General features: G+C 35.5%; 1 protein-coding gene across 7 annotated transcripts in view; it reads left to right on the forward strand.

The window, feature by feature from the left end:
- The first annotated feature begins 315 nt into the window (after nt 1-315).
- Nucleotides 316-19,731, forward strand: part of KANSL1L (KAT8 regulatory NSL complex subunit 1 like) — a 130,923-nt gene continuing 111,507 nt past the window's right edge. For 6 of the 7 annotated variants that reach the window (XM_047085517.1, XM_047085515.1, XM_047085518.1 and 3 more), the window contains exons 1-2: nt 316-395; nt 18,488-19,604. In XM_047085517.1, coding sequence (XP_046941473.1) covers nt 18,517-19,604 — 1,088 coding nt within the window. In that variant the 5' untranslated portion in view covers nt 316-395; nt 18,488-18,516. Of the gene's footprint in view, nt 396-16,108; nt 16,637-18,487; nt 19,605-19,731 lie in introns of those variants that run through there. The other variant, XM_047085516.1, reaches the window with a different exon arrangement.

Genomic DNA, 19,731 nt, shown 5'->3' on the forward strand with positions numbered 1-19,731 from the left:
CTCTGCACCAGGGCTCGGGCGTTGCGCTTCAGCCACTTCCAGAACGCTCCAAGTCGTTTATGCAGGCCCCGCCCCCTGCCGGGGTTTCCCCGCCACCCGCGCTCATTTGCATGGCGCTTCCCCTCCCCCGCTGCCATTGGCTGGCGTCGCGCCCCGCCCACTGCCCCTCCACCACGGCAGGGTTCCGTCCCCGAGCCGCCCGGAGCTGCGGGCAGCGGGCGGACTGTTAAACCGCGGCGGCGGCGGCCGGGGCGGGAGCGGGGCGCGCTCTGGAGACGAGTCAGCGGCGCCCCGGGTGGGGGGAGGCGGGCGGGCAGCTAGAGATCACTTCAGCAGCCCCCACCACGGCCGGACCGAAGGTGCGGCGGCGGAGGGGAGCCAGGGCGCCCCAGCAGGCGAGTGGCCGGCGTCTCAGCGGCGGGCTGAGGGGGGTGGGTCTCCTCTGCCGGGGACGGCGGCAGCGCGGGGAGGGGAGAGCGGAGAAGACCGCCGGGTGGACTTGCGGGCCCGGCAGCCGAACGGCAGCCCCTTCGCCCCCCGAATCCTCTGGGCTGTTGGACTCTGGGTCCCGGCACAGGATCGCGCTCTAGGGCAGGGGTCGGACCGCAGCCAAATTTAAACGGCTAAACCTAACAGCCTTGGCAGAAGCTGAGGGGAGGGGAGAGAAGGAGTGGAGGGAGGGGTGGGGGCGGTCCTAGGCGCGGTCACGTGGGGGCAGGGGAGGGGCTTGGCAGGCCTCCCTTTTGTTTTGGCTGGCGCGTGCGCAGAAGGCAGAACACGTGGTTTCCTGGGCCCGCCCCTTGATTTAGCGGCCGCTCCTCTCCGGGTGCGGTTGCGGTGTCGGCTGTTTTGGGAGAGCTCTGAAGCGGAGCTGTGTTAGATGTGACCCTTGTTTTCTTTATTTTATACTTTGTTTCAGGCATACGTTGATTTGGTCTTTGGAATTAGATGGGGTGGAGAGGAATCTAAAGAATTATTAAGGAATGGTGTTGCCAAGTTTGTGTTGCTTCTAGGTGTTCTGAAGGGACCGACGTTGCTGGAAAATTTGAGGATATGTGGTGATTGGTAGCCAGAAATACAAAGCTGTTTTCTAGTCATTAAAGAAGAGGCTAGCTTTGCATACAAGAGGGAAGGCACTGGATGGACCCTCTTGTAATGCTTTCTTAACTTCGAGAGAATTAGTGTTTGTTTGGTTCCCTGCCCGGCAGATCCACTCCACCCTTTACCTCGGATCAGCTGTGAGGCGCGGCGCGGGGAGGTGGGGGGTTTTGGCGATTTCTTCTTATTTTTTTTAACTGAGGGAAGCACATTCCTTTTTGATTCCCCAAACTTTAGTCAGCTGGTGAGGTTTAAGAGGGTAACTTATTTCGTCTTAACTCCGTTTACTTAACTTGGTGCTGAGTTTGGGTCGGTAGGAATGTTTTTAAAATGCAGGATTGGGGTAGTTTTGTTACCTACCAATTAAACGTAAGAGATATTTACCAGTACTGCAGACAAAACTGGCGGTGTTTTTTGACTAGGTAAAAGAGGCTTTAAAAATAATTCAGTATTGGAGAAAAACTTGGTATTCTGGAATGTAGATTACTTGAGAAAGAGGTTTAGCGTCGAGTGGTTTCTGCTGTTTCCAGTTTTTAACTAGCTGTTTCCTTGGGCAAGTCACAACCCCTCTCATCTCAATGTTTGTTTCGTCTTGCAGATAGTTTCATAATACTATCCCTGCTTTAAGAGATTGTTATGATAATTAAATACCTTCTGTTAGTAAAAATCTTCACCAAGCATTACAAATACAGAAATTGCTAAGGAATACGGTTTTATAGCAAAAGTCAGTTGTTGTTGTTGTTGTTTTTAATCCAGCATACTGGAAGAGTATAAACGGTGAATGAATCATGAAATAGGATATATTTGAATATCTTTAATATCTGTTGTAACTATTATTTTTGATTCTTCTCCACTTTCCTCCTATTTACTCAGATCAGTGTCAAGGTTGCCACCATTTTTCTGTAGTTTTAACCTAGGTGATCATTATTTCTCTTCCCCAGCCCTTCTAGAGTTTCACATGATTTTTTAAAAATCCAGGCCAGTTCTATCACATTTATTTTTTACATTTATTTTTTGTGCGTCATACGTGCCATTTCTAAATAGCAATTGCTTACTTAATCTTATTATAAAATAATTTGGAAAATAAAGATGAGTGCAACTAAGAAAAATACAATTTGTGTTTCTCTCTATGCCTATTTGTGTATTTTCCCTATAACTGGGTTCATGTGTTATTTTCATTTAACTCTACCTGGTAAACGTTCCAATGTCATTAGTCTTTGAAAAGTTATTTTTAGTTGCTTAAAATTATATCATGTAACTATCATATTTAAAATTTTTCCTATTGGCAGATGTTTGGGATGTTTCTGATGTTTTGCTAAAGTATAAACTTCACTACAGAGAATCACCTTTTACATAAATCTTTGAAAAAATTTTCCCCCTTAGGTTTGTAAAAGAGAAATTACTAGGTCAGAGTGTGTGTGTGTGTGTGTGTGTTTAAGGCTCTTGAACATCACCAAACTACCTTCCAGAATGTTGTAACTAGTATGACACAGTGTATCTAGTGTATGAGCCAACCTCACATTATATCTTTTTTTCCTCTTCTAGTTATTATTAGTATTGAAACAAAAAATCTTGCTTTAATTTGCATTAAATTTTTTTTCCACTGATGTCTTGTGACCCATATATTTTATTTTCCTAACTTGTAAGCTGCTGGAAGGAGAAGAGTGTATTTCATATTTGACATGCTGCTAATCACAAAGTGAGTGATCAGTGAATACTTGCCATTTGGCTATTAATATTTACCTTTTTGACCTCTGGAAGATTAGGAAGTGATGTCTTGCCTTTTTTGTCTTACTGAGTTTACCAGTACATTGTTGGCAACGTACGGTCATTGTGATTGATTCATTAGAGTACTCCCTTCATGTGGGGGACTCACTGCTTTTCTCAGAGATGTCTACTAAAAGGTCCAGTGACTTCTCATTGTTCAACTGCTACATTATCTGAGAGCTCCATCCAGTTTTTATGCCATTTATCACAATAACTTAAACTATTTCATTTCCTTTATTCATTTATCTATCTTGTATAGAATTCACTTACAAATTTCATTTTGATCATTCTAGTTTCACAGGTAGCCTTTACTGGGTTATTATTTTTTTAAAGCCTAATGTCTGAAGTTTCTTTGTTTTATTCACATTGTTCTTGATAGTCCACCAGTTATTGCCTATAACATCTTTTACTGCCTTTAACCTACATAAACTTTATATGTATCTGTACTTTTTATTTTCCTTTATTCAGTTATTTTCCTCTCGTCCTTTTGCATTTGTCTATACTGTATTAGATTGTGAAGGAGGCAGAAATCTGTTTCTTTTGGTTTTAGAATTGTGTTTAGGATTTTTTACTAGTTGAGTTCCTCAAGTTATAAACTGCAAGGAATGGGGCTACTTGCAACAGAAGTGACCGGTAATAGGGACTTTGCAACCAATTAACTGACTTGAAAGCATATCATCTTCTACCTCTATCTTAAAGTCCTGACTGTATTACAGTACTTTAATGGAATGCTGTATATAGGGATGACCCCAAATTATCAATACAATCTTACATTACTTTCTGTATTTTATCTTCAGTTTAGGAAGGCAAGGAGGGTGTATCATTTACACACGATTTCTTTTAATTTTTTTCCTCTTAAATGTTGTCTTAAAGAGAGATTTCCATGAACTGTGCTCCTTATTCCATGTAGGATAAGTTAATGTTAATGTTAATAACATGGTTATTATTAATAATGTTAATAAAAATGGTAATATTGTACTTGCCTGTAGACAGTATAATGAAAATCTGAAGACCATTCGTAATGAAGGTTTTTAATACTTGATTTGTAATGAAGGTTTTTACAAGCATGTTTTATTTCTACACACATGTGGCAGTTCTCTATAAGTATTCAGAATTGGGAGAAAATGAATTCATTTATAATATTGAGGTTTTATTAATATTTGTAATGCACCTTGTATTTATTGTCTGTTTCCAGTCCTATAAGTCCAAGAATTCTCAAGCATGTTTTTCAAGGTAATTAAAAAAAATTATTTGGTAGTAGATCATTCATTAATCATTGTTTAACGACATGAAATTAAATTGAAACAAATGTGATAGTGTATTTCTAAATGTAAATTTCTGGATCCAAGCGGATGTACACAGAAAAAAACCCTTCATTTATATTCCTATGAGTCATGCACTTATAACTGAATAGTAATAATTCTGCTTGAAGTATGATCTGTTTGATGTGTTATGTGGCCACCCAAGTGGCTTTATCTTTAATTAAATTCCTTTAGTCTTCAAAGAGAATTCCTTTTTAGGGATAGTTTTCAAAGTGGAAGAAGTTCTTGCTATAAACATTACTGAGTACAGAGTACTGAGCCAACTGTACCCTGGTCATGCCAATTACTGCAGTGTTTTCTGCTGTAAATTGAGAATGCCTGTATGTAACAAACCTTGAAAACATGACACTATTTTATATTTATATCTTCCATCAGTTCCTGTATTTTTGAGGAGTAAAATTATACCAGTATAAACTCTCATTGCTTCTGTTGTTTTAATTGGAATTTTTCTTTATGAGTTATAAATTTAAAATTTTGAATTTTTAAATATTTTATTAATATTTGAAAGAGCTTCTCTCATACTTTGCTAAGAGAATTTGGCTTTTTTGCCTTTTCTTTCTCTGACTTTTCTAATGGATCAGCTGTCTGAAACACATTTAAGTTGTAACTGTGGAAAATAATTTTTGTCCCTACTTCAGGCTTTTCCCTCTCTCATAATGCTGTTGGTAGTTTTTATTGTTTTAAACTTGTAGATGAGTCTGCCTTATTTGTGATACTATAATTCCTAGTTTGTGTTACTGCATTTAAGAGAACTGGGATTATCCAGATTCCAGTTCAAAGAGTAAATTAATGTTCTAGGTAGATTTGAATAGGATATTTTCCATGGACTCTGTGGGATATACATTCATGTGCTAGAATATAAATCATAGTCAAAGTCTGGAGTATTTTAGGGGGTGGAAAATCAGATTTGGCGTTTAATTTTTGTTCATTTTCAGAAGGAAGGATGGTTTTTCTTATCTAAATTGTCTATCAGTTTCAATTCTGAAGATAGACTAGAGTAGCAAACTTTTTTTAAAAATTATTTTTTTTAGAGGGAAAGAGAGCACATGTGGGAGCAGGGGAGTAGCAGCGGGAGAAAGAGAACCTCAAACTGGCTCCACATTCGTGCGGAGCCTAACACGGGGCTCAATCCCACAATGCTGGCATCATGACTTGAGCTGAAATCAACAGTTGGATGCTCAACTGACTGAGTCACCCATGCACTCCTAGATTAACAAACTTTTGATTTTTTTTTTAAAGAATGTATGCCAAACATTATTTGGTATATGTGACTTACATATTGTAAAGATTTGATCTGCCAAGTGTTGGGACCAACTCAGTAATTATTGACATCGTAAGTATCTCATTATGTACATGCCAGTTTTGAGGGATGACGTATTTACTTTATCTCATGAGGTCTACAGGACTGTTTTACATTTAATTAATGCTAAATTCATAAATCTGATTTATAAATATTACTAATGGAAATGTTTTGTAGACATCAGGGCAAAGCTTTTTATTTGTGGTAATATAGCAACTAATTTCTTTCTTAATTCACAGTGAATGTGTTGGATTAAATTGTAGACCAAATATCAGAATTTATGATACAGACTTTAGACTCTTTTTTATACTGGATTAATTTGATTGTATATAATAATGAAGCTTAATATGGCCAGAACAAAAGACAAAAAGTTTTGATTTTTTGTGGTTTTTAAACGTTTGTTATTTAAAGGCATAAACTTTGAGGGCACATAGGTGGCTCAGTCAGTTAAGCATCAGACTCAATTTCGGCTCAGGTCATGATCTCACGGTTCATGAACTCAAGCACTGCATCGGGCTCTGTGCTGACAGCATGGAACCTGCTTGGATTTCTCTCTCTGCCTCTCAAAATAAATAAATAAACTTTAAAAAAAAAGCATAAACTTTGGCTGGTTTCACTGCAATTTTCTCTCTGGTTTGTATTTTTTGGAAAAATAGACTGTTGGCTGTAGGGTTATTTAGTTAAGTGGATTATCTGTAACAGATTTATAACAGATGGGTTTTTGGTTTTGTTTTTTGCCACACACAAAATGTCGGGGCTTGGATGTGCTAAGGTATTTAATTAATTAATTACTATTTAAATTGAAATGTTAGTTGAAAACTTTGTTGTAAAAACACAGAAACGAAATTCATGCTCAGGAAATAGTTGATTTTTGGATTATCGAGAACAGTTGCTTCTTGACAGATAATCAGAATAATCTGACTAGTTGGTTTCTTTGAAAGGGTACTGGTTGGTTCCTAAGCTTGCAGTTTTGTTTCTTAAATCCTGTTTGCTTAATATTTTACTTTTTTATGTTGTGGTCAAAGGAGTTTAGTTTTTCTCTGTTACCTGTTTCAGGTTCTTTAAAGTCCTATATATGAAACTCTTAGAAGGGGGGCCTGTTTTGCCTGATTATTTTAGGTGCATATGAAATAAATGGTCCCTACAGTAAATAGAGTACAGTATTTACAGTATTTTAGCAGCTAGAAAGAAATTTCTTAGATTTAGCTAAGGTCTAAATGCTTTGTTCCCCACACAATTATGTGCATGATTAGAAACTGAATAATAGAACCCAGAATAATTAGAAACTAGATATTCATAAGATCAAGATGCTTCTTTGAAAGCTTTTTAAGGATTTGCCTTTTCTATATTCTTTTTGGATAACATAAAATATTATTAGTGTCTAAAAATACTAAACAATATGTTTAGCTAAGAACTTTGGGAACTGAAATATTTTAGTTAATGGTTGATTCTTGTTTACTTAGGGGGACTATATACTTTATACTTTGTACTGTCCAGTAAGGTAGGCTTTAATCACATGTGACTATCAAGCATTTGAAATGTGGCTAGTCCAAATTGAGTTCATGCTAAATGTAAAAAACCCTGGATTTTGTGACTTAGCAAACATACAAAACATAAAATTTCCCTTCAAGATATGTTTATATTACAGATTGAAATAATATTTTGTATATAATGGGTTCAGTGGAATTAAAATTAATTTCATGCTTTTTGTTTTTGTTTTTTTTACTTTTTAAAGTAGCAAGTTTAAAATTAAATGTGTAACTCACATCATATTTTTGTTGGACAGCAATGTTCTATACTACTATTTCCTAGCCTTAAGACTCCTTTCATAGTAAAATCTCATGTACCTCCTTTCTCGACATAAAATGTTTTTTTTTTTTAATGTTTGTTTATTTTTGAGAGAGAGACAGAGTGCAAGCAGGGGAGGGGGCAGAGAGAGACACAGAATTCGAAGCAGGCTGCAGGATCCAAGCTGTCAGCACAGAGACTGATGCAGCCTTGAACTCAAGAATCCTGAGATCATGACCTGAGCCGAAGTCAGCCGCTTTACTGAGCCACCCAGGCACCCCCTTCCTTGACATTTTAAAATACAGCTGGCCCTTGCACAACGTGGGGGCTAGGGGTCCTGACCACCCCCATACAGTCACAAATCTACATAAAACTTTAGACTCCCCAGAACTCAACTACTCATAGCTTACTGTTGGTTGGAAGCCATAACATAAATAGCTGATTAACACATATTTTGTATGTTATATGTGCTATATATTCTGTTACAATAAAATAAGCCTGAGAAAAGAATGTTATAAAGAAAGTCATGAGAGACAATACATTTACAGTACCTGTTCTGTATTTACTGGAAAAAAAAAAACAACACATTTAAGTGAACCTACACAGTTCAAACCCATGTTGTTTAAGGGTCAATTGTAAATTTGTTATATTTGATGCTATTAGTTGAAGAAATATTTATTAAGGGCCTGCTTGCTGTGTGCCAAACAATATTATAGGATACAGTACTGAATGAAAACATTCAAACCCTGCCTTCATGTGGCTTTCATTTTAGTGGGAAAAATATATATGATAAGTAATTTTTAGTAAAAATTTTTACATGAAGTATTGTGAGTATGCTATTGTGTATAACTTAATGTAATATAATTTTAATATAGTGCTTCATTTATCTGGTGACATATGCTATTTTAATTTACTTTTGGCATTTGTCTTGTATGATCTCTGAACTTCGGAATCTGTAGTTTGATATCAAATTAATTTGGAGAAGTTCTTAATTGTTATTCAAATAGTTCTTCTTTTTCATCTTTGCCTTCTGGTATTCCCATTACATGTAAACACATTTTGTAGTTTTCCCACAGTTCTTGGTTGTTCTCTCCCTGGGTTTTGTTTTGTGTTGTTTTGTCTTTTTCCTTTTGCTTTTCACTTTTGGAAGTTTCTGTTGGCGTATCCTCAAGCTCAGAGATTCTCTTCTCAGCCATGTCCAGTCTACTGTTGAGCCCATCAAAGGCATTCTCATTTTTGTTACAGTGTTATTGATCTCTAGCTAATTCCTTTTTGATTCTTTCTTAGAATTTCCATCTCTTTGCTTTTATGATGATGCATCCGTTCTTGCATGCCATCTACTTTTTTTCCTTTAGAGCCCTTAGCAAATTAATTATAGCTTGTTGTTTAAGTTCTTTTAAATTTATAGTTTCATGATTCCAACATTCCTACCATATCTATGTCTGGTTCTGATGCTTGCTCTGTCTCTTCAAACTATATTTTACCCTTTGGTATGCCTTATAATTTCTTGTCGAAAAAGGGGACATGATGTATTGGGTAAAAGGAACTCCAGTAAATAGCCCTTTACTAAGATGTTGGGGAAGCATTCTATATCTGATGATTAGGTCTGTCTTTTAGGAAGCCTGTGCCCCTGCGCTGTGAACTGCACAAATGCTTCTGGGGTTTTTTTCCCCCTCTTAGGTAAGAACAGGATGGCTAGAAGGAGCTGGGTTTGGGTATTTCTTTAATTCACTCTTAACGGAGAAAAAGCAAAGCTTTTCAACAGATTGCTTAGAAAGTAATACATCATATGTCACTTTGTTATCCTTATTTTATTTGACTTCACTGTAATTTGATGGACCTGCTCCTGTTTTCTTTATATACTTTTAAACACTTTGAGATCTCAGTTGCCACACACTTGGGAATTTCCTTCTCATTACCGACTGGACTTTTTAGGACTCTTCTTCTTTGGTAGCTCCTCCTCCTTTGTGCCCCTTCCCCCCCCCCCCAAATGTGAATGCACTCCAGGGCTTGATCCTGGGCTCCTTTCTCTTCTTTACCTATATTCTCTCCCTAGATAAACTCTTCTAGTCCTTTGGCTTTAAATACTATTTATAACCGACAACTTCCCAAAATAATATCTCTAACTATGAATTTTTGCTTGAACTTTAGACTTGTTTATCTGACTGCTTCCACTTGGATGGCTAATAGGTACTTCAAACTCAACATAACCCAGAAAGTTCTTTCTCCCTCAACCACCTGTTACCCCAAGTCTGCCCAATTTCATAAAATAACATCACTAACCACTCAGTTGCTCAACCCAAAAATCTAAGAGTCGTACTTAATTGCTTTCTTTACCTTAGGCCCCACGAAATCTTGGCTGACAAAAGTTTTGTTAACTGTCTTGAAACATATCTTAGATTCATCCTTTTTTTTTTTTTTTCTTTTTCCTCAACTACCTCACTAGTTTAAGCCACCAGTACCATCTCTTGTTTAGATTACTTCAAGTAGCTTTTCGGTTTCCCTACTTCTGTTCCTGGAAGGTATTTCCATTCTTTCTCCATACAAACCTTTTCTCTATGGAACAGCTAGAGAGTAATTTTTTAAAAATAAAAATGTAAATTAGATCACATTACTACCTTATCCAAATATCTTAAGTGGTTTTCCTTTGACTTACATGAAATGTCTGTGCAAACCATTTGCTTCTCTGATCTTATTTCCTCTTACTTTCTCTCTCTGGCTCATTATATTCTAGATATGTTTCTGATTTTTGTTCCACAAACACAACAAATTTATTTCTGCTTTCGAGGTATTTATTAGTTGCCTTTTTCTTGGAAGGCTCTTACCCCCAAATCTTGGTTGGCATGTTATTGTCATTTCAGGTCTCAGAGCAGATGTCACCAACACAAAGGCCTTTGTTCATCTACAAATCTAAATTAACTCCCAATGCTGGCATGCTGTATCACTCTTTAATTTTTTACAAAAACACTATGTAATCCTTATTTGCTTGATATTTTCTTATTTGTGTATTTATTCTATATCTACCATTTGCTAGAATGTAAGCTCTGTGAGAATGGAAACCTTATTTTTCATGTTCACTCTTATGTTTCTAGTAACTGGGATAGTGTCTGTTACATGTTGATCAATAAATGTGTATAAATTGAATTGTTAAATGTTTGGTTTTAGATTGAATATATATTAAATGGAGGTTAAAAATCTAGCTTCTACCAAAAATAGACAAAACTATATTTATGACTCAAAGTTGGCCATTTCTTCATTTTCTGCTTTTAAAAAGCTAATTCTTTTTTTTTTCAACTTGTTTATTTCTGTAACTTTTGGAAAGTTTTTATTTTGTTTTGTTTTTAAAAGATGAAATTGGTTTTCAGCTGCCATTCACGAGTACTTCTCTATAAATAACATGTTGTGGTATGGACAGTCTTTATACTCAAATGAAAACCAGATGAGTTGTAGCCAGATATTCTCACTGTCTTGTTTTTTAAATTGACTTCTGAATCCTGGAGATACCTTTAAGTGCTATAAAATAATTGTGATCATGCGGAATACAGCTTATGGAATTAAGCTTATGTCATTTTTTTTTTAACGTGTTGGCATTTTTTTATAGTTGGTATTTGTAAGTCTTTAAAATTTGGCCGTTTTTTTCCTTCAGGAAAAAAGCAACCATCATCAAAACTCTGTGCAAGCACAAAAATACTAGAAACATATATCATTCCAAAATACTTGCAAGAAAATTATGGCTGTAGAGTCCACATCAACACATTGTAGTGTATGTACTCCTAGGGGGGAAAAGCTACAGTATGTTGAACAATTGACTGCCACCTGTAGTGTGAAAACTCAAGAACTTGGACTTTTGGGACAAATCAACATCAGTCACCAGGAATTGTTTAGCTCAATATTGAGGTGAATTTGCAGAATTCATTATTTTATGCTCTAAATCAGTATTCCTTATGCATCTGCCTCTAACCAGTTGTCCATTATGCCTAAAAATGAGCTGGTGACTGAAAATAGTTAACAATTTAAAACTATGTAATGGTTGAAACCGTTATTTAGAGTTAACCTGAATGGTAACTCCTTATCTTTCAGGAGTATGCACATCTGATTTCTACTAACTTAAACATATGTCTTGTGCATATATATGTCAGAAACTCCTAAGTTACGTTTTGAATAATTTCTTTTGTTTATTTAGTATTTTAATTTTGAGGAAGTCTAGTTTATCAAGTATTTTAACTTTGAGGAAGTCTAGTTTATCATTTTTTTCTTTATGAATAATGTTTTTGGCGTTCTATCCAAAAAATCTTTGTCTAACCCAGAATCAAAGATTTTCTTTTGCATATTTTTCTAGAAGTCTTATGATTTGAAGTTAACTTTTATGTCTGTGATCCATTCTATTGGATGTGACCATTTTTATATAACATGTGAGGTATGGATTAAGTTTCAGGTTTTTGCATACGGTTATCTTACTGTTCCAGAACAATGTTTAAAAAAACTAGTCTTTTTACTAGTTTTTACTAAAACTAAAAACTTTTTACTAGTTTTTACTGTTTAAAAAACTAGCCTTTTTACTAATGAATTGCCATTGTATCTTTGTCAAAAATCAGTTGACCATATGTGTGCTGGTTTGTTTTGGAGCTCTGTATTCTTTCTGTTAAGTGTTCATTCTTTTACCAGTGCCACACTTACTTTGACTACTTTAGGTAAATAGGTAGTTTGAATCCTCTAGCTTTGTTGTTTTTCTTGTTTTAGTTTCTAGTTCCATGCCTTTTCCAGTATATTTTTGAATTGGCTTGTTAATATCAGCAAAAAATTCTGCCAAGATTAATTGGGATTGTGTTGAATCTGTAGATCAGTTTAAGAAGAATTAACACTCTAACAATATTGAATAAACTAATACATAAACACAGTGTATCACTCCCATTTATTTAGGTCTTCCTTGATTTTTTTAATTGGTGTTTTTTATTTTCAGTTTTTAATTTTAGAAATACAAATGATATTTGTATCTTGACCCTATCTGCTACCTTAGTAAACTCATTAGATCTAGGAGCTCTTTGTATAGATCTCTTGGGATTTTCTATGTAGAAAATCATTTCATCTGTGAATATAAACAGTTTTACTTTTTCCTTTCCAATATGTGTCTTTTATTCTTTCTTCATCTATTCCACAGGCTAGGCCAATAGTATGATGATGAATAGGAGTGGTGAGAACAGACACCTTGACTCATTACCAATCATAGGGCAAAGGCATTCAGTCTTTCATCATTAATGGTAAAGTAATGCTTAGGCTTTTGCGTAGATGCTCTTTAAACAATTCTCCTTTTCCTAATTATTTTAAAAATAATTAAAATAGGTGTTGTTGCTATTTATTACTACCTAAATCAACACATTTCAAAATCATGACTCGTTTGTTATTAATTCAGTCAATAAATATCTGACAATTTTTGTGTACCAGGCATTGTTTTCAGTGCCAGTGATTAGAATATTGACCAAAATATAGTTCTCTTAAAATAAATTCCTCAATAGAATGTAATAAAATAATAAGTAATGATTAGTGCTATCAGGAACAATAAACATTATGAGGGAATGGAGTGTCATGAGTTGAGGGGCTCAAGCTATTTAACATGTATTAGTCAAGCCAAGACTCTGGTGAGGTGATCGTAGAGCAGAAATATGAATGAATTGAGGGAGCCAGCCATTTTATCTGTGGAAGATTGTTCCAGGCTGAGAGAATTACAAAGTGCCTTGAAGCAGGGACTTTCTGGTGTGTTTTAAGAGTGGCACAGAGGCCAGTGTTGGAATGTAGTAAATCCAAGAAGAGAGCTGTAGCATATGAAGCATTCAGGGACCTGATAATGTAGAACTTTGTAGATCATAGAAAGGGCGACTTTGGATTTTATTCTAAGTATAATGGTAACCACTTATTTATCCACCAGGTATTTACTGAGCATCTACTGTATGTCAGGTACTTTTTCATGTTGATGATAAACCTACTTTGGAGATATTGTGGGTTTAGTTCTAGATCCCAAAAAACAAAGCAAATACTGCAATAAAGCAAGTCAAATGAATTTTTTTGCTTTCCAGTGCATAAAAGTTGTGTTTTTACTATACTGTTGTCTATTAAATATGCAATAGCATTATGTCTGGAAAAAAACAATATACAGTTGACCCTTGAGCAACATAGATTTGAACTGTGTATGTTCACTTATACACACAGTATGTTTTCAATAAGTATAGTATTGTAAATGTATTTTCTTAATAACTTTTTTCTCTAGCTTTAGTGTAAGAATATACTATATATTACATATAACACGTGAAATGTGTTGACTATATTATTGGTAAAGTTTCTAGTAGTTAAGTTTTGGGGAGTCAAAGTTATATATGGATTTTCAATAGCATTGGTAGTTGGCACCCCTAACCCCTTCATTGTTGAAGGGTCAACTGTACATACCTGAATTTATAAAAATACTTTGTTGCTGAAAACTGTTATCTGAGCTTTCAGTGAGTCATAATCACCAATCAAGATAACCATTACATATATAATATGAAAATATTGTGAGAATTGAAATATTGTGAGAATAATGAAAATGTGACATAGACATGAAGTGAGCATATGCTGTTGGAAAAATGGCATCGGTAGACTTGCTTGATGTTGGGTTACCACAAACATTCACTTTGGAAAAGATGCACAATCTGTGAAGTGTAATAAAGTGAAGTATGATAAAATGAGGGATGCCTATAGTTAACAAAATAGTCAAAAATCCAAGCCTTCATAGATCCTTAGAAATATTAGTGGTAAATGTAGTTTATGTAATATGCAGGAAGTCAGAAGTGGTAAAGTTTAGGATAATCAGGATACATTGTTAATATGTAATGATCGCATATTTAATAATTTAAAATTAGATTAAATGCACTTATGTTTCATGATAAAACTAAATATTAAGTGAGATTTATTCCAGGGATGCAAGGATAGTTCAATGTTTGCAAATCAATCAGTATGATACATCACATTAAAAAAAAAAAACTATACAAAGTTTAATCTCTTATTTACAGGAGACATCTATTTTTAGGAGTTTCGTTTAGATGCAAAATAGAAAGGCTTTAGGCTGGGAATTTTATAAGGATATGCTTGGGAATAGAATATAGAAGCACTTTATGGAAATCCTAGAATGGTACGGATGGGGCTTCCAGAGACTAGAACCCAAAAGTCTTCATATCCAAGTGTATTAGTTACCTATTGCTTTGTAACAATTTAATGTCTATTTCACAGCTTCTGTGCATCAGGAATCTAAGCATGGCTTAGCTGGGTGCTTCTGGCTCAAGATTTTGCACATGGCTGCATTCCATGTGTTGGCTGGGTCTTCTGTCATCTGAAGGCTTGAGTGGGGAAGGATCTGTCTCTCAGAACACTGACATAACTTTTGGCAGGCTTTAGGTAGTTGTTGCTGGAGACATTAGTCCTTTGCCATGTGGGTCTTCCCAGTTCACAGCATGGAAGCTGGCATTCCAGAATGAGGGTGACAAGATGAAAGCCACAGTCCCTTTGTAACCTAATCTCAGAAGTGCTATCCCGTCACCTCTCCTGCATTCTGTTTGCTAGAAGCAAGTCACTAAATCCAGTCCATACTCCAATAGAAAGGGCATGAATACCAGGAGATGGGGTTATTAAGATCATTTTAGAAACTGGTAGATACTACCAAGTAAGCCCTAGAGATCTCACCAGAATTTTTTTTGTGTGTGTTTTATTCTAGTTCTATACCATAAATGTGTCTTAGCCAGTCTAAATCTGCATTTTTTCTTTCTTTTTTTTTTTTTTTGCTACCAGCTCTACTTCTTAACTATTAATCTCTTTATTTTTTTTACCTCTTATTTTTAGTTCCCCTTATATTTAGTTTATCAAGGGCCTAAGATGAACTCTGCTCCCTCATGACATTTTACCTTCGGCCTCTGCTACTAGTCACTTTAATTATGTTTCTAGCACCTTGTTCAAAGTGAGAGAGAGAAGGTGGGGAGGGAGGGGATAGAGTATAGGACCTTTTGAATATGACTACCTCATCTGTGATTAACACAGTTTTCCTTAGAGAGCAGTGTAGTTATCTAAATACTATTGTAGATGTTTATAGATTAGAATATAATAGAATATTTCTTATAAAATTAGAAACTAAAAATAGACTTTGGGGAGAGAAGAATGTCTACATTTTTTTGAGACATTACACAGAAAAATATAAAAAGAGCAAACATCTCTCTATTTTTAAAGTAATCTCTACATGCAATGTGGGGCTTGAACTCACAACCTTGAGATCAAGAGTTGCATGCTGTATTGACTGAGCCAGCCAGGTGCCCCCAAACATCTATATTTTTATCACATAGAATTAACAACCAATAACATTTGTTCATTTTGCATTTAAGTCATTTTCCTCCCAGTACTAAAGTTTGTAGTTGCAACTCAACTCCTCTTAAACTACCACTTTTAGTTCTGTTTCATGGAAGTTATCTGATGTGCAGCTCACAGATATTCACAGATTTGGTGGGCATTTTTCTGGTTCATTTTTTATTCTTGTAAACACATAAACACACACATATATATGGTGTGGTCTTGTGTTTGTATTTTCCCCCCCATATCAATGCAGGTTTTATTGTATTTTTAAAATCTCTCAGGGGCGCCTGGGTGGCTCAGTCAGTTAAGCGTCTGATTTTGGCTCAGGTCATGATCTCACAGTTTATGAGTTCGAGCCCCACGTTAAGCTCTGTGCTGATAGCTCAGAGCCTGGAGCCTGCTTCGGATTCTGTGTCTCCCTGCCTCTCTCTGTTCCTCCCCCACTCAGGCTCTGTCTCTGTCTCTCATAAATGAAAAAACTTAAAAAAAAGTTAAAATACCTCAAGTCTAAAATACATCTGGCATCTTGCTGTTTCCATAGCTGGACAACTTAGATCTTGTTTATCAGCCTGCTGAAATGTTCCTTTTTCAGAAACATAGATTCCATCCAAGAATTTTTTTTGATATCTTTGTTTTTAATTGTTGTAGCTTGTTGAATCAAAGCAGCTGCGTTTGATACAAGTTCAATGTCATTTTCTTCAAGAATTAACTCATCTATCTTGGCTTGAGATACTGAACAAGCAGCACCTGGTCTCATCCAAATCCTGTGGAAGTATTTTCACCCAAGAAATTTTGGATTTCAACAAGAGAACCATTTTTATAACTAACAGTGTTGATGGGGAAGTGAGAATACACAGATCTCATCTCGGAAGCCAGTGTAATGCCCTTGATTATGGCTATAGATAGTGGGAATAGTAGCCAGTTCTTTTCTGTTTCTCCACCATTTGTCAGCTCGGAACCTCTTTTTCTTGTCAAGGAGACTTAGTTCTACATTGAGGTAATTGAAATTCCTTTGCAGGGTTCCTCTGGGACCCTTCACAATAACAGTGTGTCTCTTCAGAGTGACATCAACATTTTCTTGAAAGTCGACAGTTTGATTACTGAGAATGATTCTCATTCTCACAGTAGTTCTAGCAAAGAGAGCTTGTGTTTGTATTGTATTTATTTGGTAGCATATACTGTACCATTCTTTTTAACTTTATACTCTTAGATTTGTGCATATTGATATATATATAAAGATCATTCTTTTTAGTTGCTGTATAGTATTCCATTGTGCTTTATTATGCATCCTCTTATTGCTAGATATCTAGGTTGCTTTGAAAGAATATTTTGCTGTTACAAACACTGCTGTCTTGTGCACTTGTGACAAATACATTTTCCGAATTAATGTCAAATTTAGAGTTAACTTATAGTCCAAATAGATGTGAGAAATCTTATTTACCCACATTGTCATAATAAGTGATATTTTAGATTTAAAACATTATTTTAAATTTAGTGATTGGGAAACTGTTGTCGTGCTTTACTAATCTATAATTCCTTCATTACTAGTGAGATTGAGTATGTGTTTAATGACCATTTGGATGTCATCTGTGAAGTGTCTAACTAGTTTCCTCATTTGTAGGAGTCCTTTATGTATTTTGGATACAAATTATTTTCTATTATATATGTTGCCAATATATTCTCCTAGACTATAACTTGCTTTTAAGTATTTTTGTTTAACTGCATTGAAACTTTCATGCTCTTTTACCTTTGAGCATATTTGCTAGTCTTTGCAAAGAATCCCCTTTTGGTTTTGTGTTTTTCTATAGGAATGAGGGTATAGAGTTAACAGCTAGCACCTGGGGACATACGATATGAGAGTGTGGCCATTTAAATGACTATTAACTGTCATGCATTGAAACAAAACTTATGTAGTATCATTGCACAGTATCTTATAAGCCTCGTCATTTTTAATTATATACACATTTTTTCACTATTCAGTCTTCATAATTTTCAATGGTATAGGATTAACTTTTTTAATGAATCAGACTGTATGGTATATACACTTTTTCTTTTGATAAAATACAATGAAATTTGTTTAATTATAGGATTAATCTTTAGTAGTTATCTGTTACAGCCCCCACTATTTTCCAGGCAGGAGTAACAGCTTTTATAATGATAACTGATGACTCTACATTGTGAAAAGGGAAAAAAATTATTACAGATGCTTTTTCAGAAAAATTTTGCACATTGCTTATCAAGCAAGTTTTTGCTATCATATTATTTTTAACAGTTGTGAAATTATATACTTTTTAATTTCTAGTTCAGTTACTTACATCTTTTAACATTTAGCTTTAGTTAATATTTATACTGTTCAGATTATGAAATTTAAGTTGAGAAATGGATGTTTTGAGCAACTTACTATATTTTATAAAGATAAGTAATTCTTACTTTGGCAGAAAATATGAGATTGAGTTACATTTTCAAATATAATTCCCCAATTCCAGGTTGGAATTTTTTTCTTTTGCCTTTCGCTAAACATTGTCTCAAAAAAAAAAAAAAAAAGGAAAGGAAAAAGGAGTCCTGAGGCACATCCACAAGCATTTGTCTAACATGTGCTAGGTAATGTGCAACCTTAATTGGAGTTTTTGGAATTGGGCCCACAGTCAGAGTGAAGAATAGTTTAGTCTTTGTTGAATTCGTTATGAATTAGGAAAGAACAGAGATATTATTAGGCGTTGGGAAATAAAAGAGGAATTTGGTTTCATTTACATATTAATCAGAAACATTGAAAATGTTGCCCTTGGAAAAAGTGTAAGCATAAACTTTTTTTCTAGATATTTGATCATTTATTTTTACATTATTTCAGGTTTCCAGTAATTATCTGCAGGATTCGCCATGACCCCAGCTCTGAGGGAGGCAGCAACAAAGGGTATCTGCTTTTCATCTTTACCAAGTACCATGGAGTCTGACAAGATGCTATGCATGGAAAGTCCAAGAACTGTAGATGGAAAGTTAAAGGAAGACACTTTGTCTCAGATGCTGGGATTTCCAACTCCTGAACCTACTCTTAACACTAACTTTGTGAATTTAAAACATTTTGGCTCCTCTCAGTCGTCAAAACATTATCAGACGGTTCTTTTAATGAGTTCAAATTCTACATTAAATAAATACAATGAAAATTACAAACAAAGGAAATTAGGGGAACCTAATTGCAGTAAGCTGAAAAACATACTGTGTAATGGCAGCAACATTCAGCTTAGTAAAATCTGTCATTCTCACTCTGAAGAGTTCATCAAAAAGGAACCTCTGTCAGATACCACAAGCCAGTGCATGACAGATGTACAAATTATTTTGGATTCAAATACAACCAAAGACATTAATGTAGATAAAGTACAACTACAAAACTGTAAATGGTACCAAAAGAATGCACTTTTGGATAAAGTTACTGATGCTGAAGTTAAAAAAGGTTTATTGCACTGTGCTCAAAAGAAAAGTGGGCCTGGCCACTCAAATGTGCCTGTTGGTTTCTCAGCTGCTGAAAAAGAGGAGGAAGTGAATGCTCGTTTACTTCATTGTGTAAGTAAACAGAAAATTTTACTTAGCCAGGCTAGAAGAACTCAGAAACATTTGCAGATGCTCCTGGCAAAGCATGTTGTTAAGCACTATGGTCAACAAATGAAATTTTCTATGAAACATCAACTCCCCCAAATGAAGATCTTTCATGAACCTACCACAATTTTGGATAGCAGTTTACCTAAATGCACTGAAATTAAGCCAGAAGTCAACATGTTGACTGCAGAGAATAAATTGTGGAGTGATACAAAAAATGGCTTTGCACGGTGTACAGCTGCAGAAATCCAAAGATTTGCACTGTCCGCTACGGGGCTGTTGTCTCATGTTGAAGAAGGTCTGGATTCTGATGCAACTGATAGCAGCTCTGATGATGATTTGGATGAATATACCATTAGAAAAAATGTGGCAGTGTAAGTGCAAAATTACTCTTAGACCTTTTACTGTTCTGTGTATAGCAGCGATTTTGTCTTGATTTCAAGATACGTTAAGTGGAAATAAGTTTTCTAAAACTTTAGTGCCATAATCTTTAAGTTATAA

The sequence above is a fragment of the Lynx rufus genome, unplaced genomic scaffold, assembly GCF_022079265.1.
Source record: "Lynx rufus isolate CCGP_SWC_20201006 ecotype Redwood Valley unplaced genomic scaffold, mLynRuf1.p SCAF_2, whole genome shotgun sequence".
Taxonomy (NCBI): Eukaryota; Metazoa; Chordata; class Mammalia; order Carnivora; family Felidae; genus Lynx; species Lynx rufus.